Genomic DNA, 7,868 nt, shown 5'->3' on the forward strand with positions numbered 1-7,868 from the left:
CTCTTATAAGGAAGTTCTAGATAAAAATTTTTGGTCTAAAATCCTTGGTGGGACAACTCAAAATGATAGACCTTTAGAAATGAGTATCACTCTCCATTGCCATTCGTAAATATTATTAGAGGTGCAGACTACATAAAGTTCGACTTGGCTACACTTGACTTACGAAACCAATTAAGCTACAATATTTAATCATAAACTTACTTGGATTCACCAGCTGATTGAAAATTTGCTTAAAAATGTTTTTTTCAGAACGCATACATTAAGTAAAGCAGGGCATTCATTGCCTTTCATGGAAATTTAATCTTTTGTTTTCCTCGAAAACAAAGCCTTTATGTTTCTTTAGCACGACCTCAATATACGATCTGAGCCACGTTATATGTTAAACTTAAGATGCATACCTGCTATATAAGACGAAACTAGTTGTGGGTTAATCATCAGTCAACTTGCGACCATTCAATATCATAAAAATCAATATGAAATTCTTACAAGCTTCCTTCATTGCTGTCTTCATGGCAATTGCCATAATATCAGTCCACGCTGCTCCTGAACCAGAACCTCAGCATGCCGGATCATGGGGCAATGTTCACTCACACGTTGGAGGAGGTCAAAGTGGAGGTAATATCGGAGGAGTAACTGGTGTAATTTCTCAAGAAGTAGGATCATCTACTGGATCGGTAACTGGACCAATTGTTGGATCAAATCTGCACGGTTAAAATCCTAATCAACAGGACACAGATAAGACAACAAGGCACCAAAATGATACAGTGGTTATATAAATTTGTAATTGATAAAAGAATAAAATGGAACTCCACTACCTAAAAATGCATTTTCACATTGGAGCTTTCTTAAATCTTAATGGGAGACTAGATATTTTGACGCTTTTTATACCCAGCACCAAATGATGGGGTTATATTAATTTTGTCATATAAGTTCTTGATCGCAAGTGAATTCTAGGACTATTGGGTTGCCCAAAAAGTAATTGCGGATTTTTTAAAAGAAAGTAAATGCATTTTTAATAAAACTTAGAATGAACTATAATCAAATATACTTTTTTTACACTTTTTTTCTAAAGCAAGCTAAAAGTAGCAGCTGATAATTGACAGAAGAAAAAATGCAATTACAGAGTCACAACCTGTGAAAAATTTTGTCAACGCCGACTATATGAAAAATCCCCAATTACTTTTTGGACAACCCAATATTTTGCCACGTACATCGCCCTGTACAGTTTGTTAAGCTTAAACTTAATACAGAACATTTCTCCCAGCTACTGGTATCCAACAGTGAGGAGTGTTATGTTACCGCAGAACTTGTTTCTGATGATGGTATATACTGTAAACCGCCTAGTCAGAAATAGTTCAGCGTAGCAGCAACCCGGCTGAAGGACAACAACTCAGAAGAAGCCGTTTGGTTGTCTCTCTGCTGATGTTTAATGAAAAACTTTTTAATGAATCGTTACAAAAATTGTCAACTTCTGAGCAGCAATTAAGGCGGTATTTAAAATAAAATAAAATACCTATTTTGGGCGTTCATTATTGGTTTAATAGCATAAATATAATAGTATTAGTTATGCTTGTAAAACTGAAAGATATGATGTAATATATAAAGTTTTGAAATATTTTTATTCTTTCTTTTTGAAGAATAGCACGGCCAAGAACTTTCAAAAGGAAGGCAAACTGTGTGATGTTGCTAGAAACCATTTGACCGGCTATCCGTATTGCGCCAAAAATCTTCACCAGCGAAATTTGTCAAATGGATCATGGTGCTTTACATGTCAATCCAAATAGATCAGTGTTTAATACAGCTTTGCCAGTCTCTAGATTAAACATTTGAAGCTTATAAAATCAGTATTTATTTTTGGTTTTGGCTGATGTTTGGAAATAGGAGAATTTTCAGAGATATCTTCAACTTTGTCAAATTTGGTCCAGCTCGGTCCATATTAGGGTTATTTTTGGTATTTTTGCTCTGGAATCCACATCTGGCAAGTGACATTTCTCCGCAAGGAAAAAGTATCTTTCAACCCATGGACGAATCGATGATCAATATTTTGATGAAGGTCCCATATAATCGTACATCTCGAAAAAAAAATGTTCACTTGTATTATTGAAGTCTAGACTAAATTTAGAGTAGATAGAATGCGAATTGGGAAATGATTTAAACATCGTTGAAAAGGTAGGAAAATTTTCTTTAAAGTAAGAACACTGTGTAAGTAAGACCAGTAATGATGATCACAATAAAATTTGGAAAATTCAACTTTTATGGAAAATTGACTTTTAAGTTGCCGGTAACATAAAATCGGATGGAATAGAGATATTGGGTTGCCCAAAAATTACTTGCGGATTTTTTAAAAGAAAGTAAATGCATTTTTAATAAAACTTAAAATGAACTTTAATCAAATATACTTTTTTTACACTTTTTTTCTAAAGCAAGCTAAAAGTCACAGCTGATAACTGACAGAAGAAAGAATGCAATTACAGAGTCACAAGCTGTGAAAAAATTTGTCAACGCCGACTATATGAAAAATCCGCAATTACTTTTTGGGCAACCAAATATTTGCATGATTCTTTTTGTTTTTTGCAGAAATAAACATACTGAGTAAATTCTCTCACACGTATGTGCAAAAAAAAGGGACGTAATGCTTGGTTTTTCACAATAAATAAAGCAATACTTGAAAATCGAGTTTTTTAGTATTTTGACAGCCACGACCTCTTTTATGGCTAGTATAAGGCGCGACATTCCTTAAGTTGTTGGGAACATTAAGTCCTTAATGTAAGCCTTAAACCAATAAGGAAAGGCAAAAGTCGGGCGGTGCCGACTGTATAATACCCTACACATACCCTATAAGTACAAAGTGGGAGCTATATCCAATTCTGAACCATTTTTCATGGACCTACGGTTGACAAATGACAACATTATTGCAAATTACCCAAAACCTGACGAACATATATATGGGAGCTATAACTATTGGGTTGCCCAAAAATAATTGTGGATTTTTCATATAGTCGGCGTTGACAAATTTTTTCAACGGCTTGTGACTCTGTAATTGCATTCTTTCTTCTGTTAGTTATCAGCTGTTACTTATAGCTTGCTTTAGAAAAAAAAGTACATTTGATTAAAGTTCATTCCATGTTTTATTAAAAATGCATTTACTTTCTTTTAAAAAATCCCCAATTACTTTTTGGGCAACCCAATAATACTGAACCGATTTCTATGAAATTCACCAGTAATGTCGAGAGTCATTAGAAAATCCTTCCTGCCAAATTTCGAGAGAATCGGTTAACTAATGATCATTTTATTGCTGTATTACTGCAAATCGGACGAACATATATATGGGAGCTATATCCAAATCTGAACCGATTTCTATAAAATTCGCATGTAATGGCGGGAGTCATAAGAAAATCCTTGCTGCCAAATTTCAAGAGAATCGGTTAAAAAATGATAATTTTATTGCAGTATTACTGCAAATCGGACAAACATATATATAGGAGCTATATCCAAATCTGAACCGATTTTTTCCAATTTCAATAGGCTTTGTTTCTAGGCCAAAACACACTCCCATACTAAATTTGAACACGATCGGATGAAAACTGCGACCTGTAGCTTGTACACAATTTAACATGGACAGACGGACAGACAGACGGACATAGCTAAATCGAATCAGAAAGTGATTCTGAGTCGATCGGTATACTTATCAGTGCGTCTATCTCTCTTCCTTTTGGTTGTTACAAACTAATTCACTAAATTATAATATCCTATACCATAGTAGTGGTGTAGGGTATAAAAAGTGAAAAAATCCACGTGGAACTTTTTTTCAGTGAGAAACTTTTGAAATTTAGTAAAAAACAATGGACCATATTAGTCTTAAGATAATGGGGTGGTTTCATATCAAAATCAGTAAGGAAAGGTAAAAGTCGGGCGCGGCTGACTATATAATACCCTACACCATGGCTGCCCTACCTCCAAAACCTACCAAAAATATATATTTAGACCAATCACGGCAATATGGGACTCAAATGAAAGGTTTTTAAGATTGGAAAACGTATTTTATATCCCATTTATGGACCAAGTGTTTGGAGGACCCTCCCAACCCCAAAACTTCCCCCAAACAAGACTTTTTACTAACCATGGCATTCTGGGGCTTAAATAAAAGGTATTTGAGTGAAGAATACGAATCTAATTCCAAATGTGGGACCGATGTTTTTGGGGGGCCGCCCCTTCCTAAAAACTTACCCCAAAGAGGAAAAATTTACGACCATACCAATACGGGGCTCAAATGAGAGGTCTTTGGGAGTAAAGCACGAATCTGGTATCAATATTCGGGAAAAAGTGTGTATAGGGCCACCCCACACCCATAACACCACCCAAGTAAGACGAATATGCTGACGATTGCAATATGGGGCTCAAATAAGAGGTATTTTTGAGTAGAATACATATCTGATATATATTTTCAGGTCACTGAGTTGCCTCCCTATTTCCCAAAACACCGCCAACCGGACATGTTTGCTGACTAAGGAAATATGGATCTCAAATGAAAGGTATTTGGGAGTAGATAACGATTCTGGTATCAACTTTCGGAACCAACTGTCTAGGAGACGTCCTACCCCTATAAAAACCCCAAATAGGACGTATTGGCTCACCATGGCAATTTGGTTCATAAAGAGAAAGGAGCTCGATGTTGTTGGCCTCAAGGGCCCCTATCCCAAACCGGACATATTTGCTGACTTTGGCAATAAGATGTTTAGGTGAAAGGTATTTGAGATTAGAAAACGAATTCAATATGAAATTTTGGGAACAATGACAATATTGGGTTCAAATAAATGATATTTGAGAGTGGATCACGATGCTGATATATTTTCAGTGCTACGTGTTACTGGGACCACCTCAACCTCTAAAACACACCTAAATCCGGCATGTTTATTGACCATGTCAAATGAAATGTATTGAGGAGTACAGCACGAAATTGGTACCCACTTTTCTGTGGGACTTCTCCTTCCCCAAAACACCCAATATAGAGCAATTATTTACTGACCATCGCAATATGGGGCTCAATAAAGGTATTTGGGAGTAAAATACGAATCTGATATACAAATGTGGGACCATATATTTGGGGCACCATCCCCTCCCCAAAATACCCCCAAAGAGTACAAATTTACCGACCATGCAAATATGTGGCTCAAATGAAGGGTACTTGAGATTAGAAAACGAATTAGATAACCAAAACCAGAGCACGATGCTGATATTTTTTCAGGGCTAAGTGTCTGGGGGACCACCTCACCCCCGAAAGCACCACCTAATCGGACATACATATTTGCCGATCATGGCAATATGGGGCTCAAATGAAAGGTATTTGAGAATATAGCACAATATTCATACCCTCTTTCGGAAGTACACACTGGGGCTCCACACCACTCCCTAAACTCACTGACCACCTCCCTGGGCGACTTACCACTCCCAAAATCCCCATGGGAATATCGAGTTCAAATAAAATCTTTTAAGAATGGAGTACATCTAACATCCCAACTTAAATGACTCTTAATCCTCCGAGTGAATTCACAGTTCAACAAAGCTAATATGGCAAGTCAGTCAAGCAATATACATATACTTTAATTTTGTTCCATATACAGTAAAAGAAGGTGCAGCGGAGCGGGCCCAGGTCAGCCAAATTAAAATATAACTCACTTGAAACCATCTGCTGATTCTTCGATTCGCTAAACATACATTTAGTAAGACAAAAAATTTATTACCTTTTATGTACATTTAACCATTTGTTTTACTTGACTACAGAGCCCTTATGTTTCTTTTGCATGACCTCAATATGCGATCTGAGCCACGTTATATGTTAAACTTAAGATGCATAACTGCTATATAAGACGAAACTAGTTGTGGGTTAATCATCAGTCATCTTGCGACCATTCAATATCATAGAAATCAATATGAAATTCTTACAAGCTTCCACCATTGCTGTTTTCATGGCGATTGCCATAATTTCAGTTCAAGCTGCTCCTGAACCAGAACCTCAGCATGCCTCATCATGGGGTAGTGTTGGCTCACACGTTGGAGGAAGTCAAAGTGGAGGTAATATTGGAGGAGTAGGTGGTGTAATTTCTCAAGAAATTGGAACATCTACTGGAACGGCCATGGGACCAATTGTTGGATCGAATATGCACGGTTAAGATCTTCATCAAGAGAATACAGAGAAGACAACAAGCCACCAAATGATACAGCGCTCATTTAAATTTGTAAATGATAAGAGAATAAAGTGGAACTTTACTATCTAAAAATATATTTTCAAATTAGAACTTTATTTAAATGTTAATGGGAGACTAGATTTTTCGGATGGGGTGATATTAATTTTGTCTTATATATTCTTGATTGCCGTAAATCTCGAAAACGATTTTGCCATGTACGTCCGCCTTTACTCTCTTTGTGCCTGAAACTTAATACTAATTTTTTTCCCAGCTACTGGCATCCGACAGTGGAGGCGGTGATGTAACTACAGAACTTATTTTTGATGGTGGTATGAAATGTACACCGCCTAATCGGAATAGGGTCAGCATAGCAATAACCTAGTTGAAGGACAACAACGCAGCAGGAGCCGATGGGATGTCCGTTGAACTATATAAGACCGGAGGCGAATCACCAATGCACCACGTTTGCACCAACATGTTTTGCTCGATCTGACTAAAAGGACACATAGCCGACGATTCGTCATAAATCAGCACACTATATTTCACAGGCAAAAGAATACTTCAATAGCTATAAATAAAAGTTTCGATAAGTAAACTTCGCTTGACATATACAAGTTTGTTTATAGTAAAATTACAGATTTCGGTTACGATTAAATCATGGATCAATTTTATTACAAATATAAGCTTGTTTTGCCCAAAAAGTCATGTTGTTCATTATAAAAAAAATTGTGGTTCACTTTCATACCCTCTATAGGATGGGGGTACACTTATGTTGCCATTGCGTTTATAACTAATCAAAATCTTGATCTGAGACCCAACAAAGTAATAAATTCTTGATCGTCTTGCTATTCTAAGACGTTTAACCATGTCTGTCGTCCATACGTCCGTCGAAAGCACGCTAGCTTTCGATAGAGTAAAGCACGGCGCTTGAAATTTTGCACAAATACTACTTATTATTGTAGGTCGGTTAGGATTGAAGATGAGCCAAATCGGCCCATGTTTTGATATAGCTGCCATATAAACCGATCTTGGGTCTTGATTTCTTAAGCCTCTAAAGGCCTCAATTCTCATCTGATTTGGTGGCTTTTTGGTATCACCTTCCACAACTGTATAGGTATATTTTGCGCAGATACTTAATATTGATGTAAGTCGTTGGGGATTGCAAATGGCGTTTTTCGGTTCAGATTTAGATATAGCTCCCATATAAACCGATCACTAGATATGACTTCTTGAGCCCCTGGAAAACGTTATTCTTATCCGTTTTGGCTGAAATTTTCCATGTGGTGTTCTGTAATGACCTTCAACAAATGTGCCGAGTACGGTCCAAATCGGTCTATAACCTGATATAGCTCCAATATCAATCGATCTCCCGATTTGACTTCTTGAGCCCCTGGAAGCCGTACTTTTTGTCCGATTTAGCGAAAATTTTACACAGTATTCTGTTATGACTTCTAATAACTGTGTTAAGTACGGTCCAAATCGGCCTATAACCTGAAATAGCTCCAATATCAATCGATATTTCGATTTGACTCCTTAAACCCTTGGAAGCCGCAATTTTTGTCCGATTTAGTTAAAATTTTGCACATAGTATTCTGTTATGACTTCTAATAACTGTGTTATGTACGGTCCAAATCGGCCATGAACTTCATATAGCTCCCATATAAACCGATCTCGCAATTTGAC

The 7,868-nt window shown here is 36.8% G+C and overlaps 1 protein-coding gene across 1 annotated transcript; it reads left to right on the top strand.

Moving 5' to 3' along the window:
* The first annotated feature begins 473 nt into the window (after positions 1–473).
* On the top strand, positions 474–6,170 carry LOC131994663 (tenecin-3-like). Its single transcript, XM_059361450.1, has 2 exons — positions 474–615; positions 5,989–6,170. The coding sequence occupies exons 1-2, from the start codon at positions 474–476 to the stop codon at positions 6,168–6,170; spliced, it is 324 nt and encodes a 107-aa protein (XP_059217433.1).
* Positions 6,171–7,868: the final 1,698 nt, after the last annotated feature.

Source organism: Stomoxys calcitrans, chromosome 2 (genome assembly GCF_963082655.1).
Source record: "Stomoxys calcitrans chromosome 2, idStoCalc2.1, whole genome shotgun sequence".
NCBI classification, from domain to species: Eukaryota; Metazoa; Arthropoda; class Insecta; order Diptera; family Muscidae; genus Stomoxys; species Stomoxys calcitrans.

Bases quoted from the DNA above. Each gene is read 5' to 3' on its own strand.
- LOC131994663 (XM_059361450.1), top strand. From the start codon at position 474: ATGAAATTCTTACAAGCTTCCTTCATTGCTGTCTTCATGGCAATTGCC. The intron at 616-5,988 runs GTAATATCGGAG...CCATAATTTCAG, and splicing joins TGGAGGAGGTCAAAGTGGAG to TTCAAGCTGCTCCTGAACCA.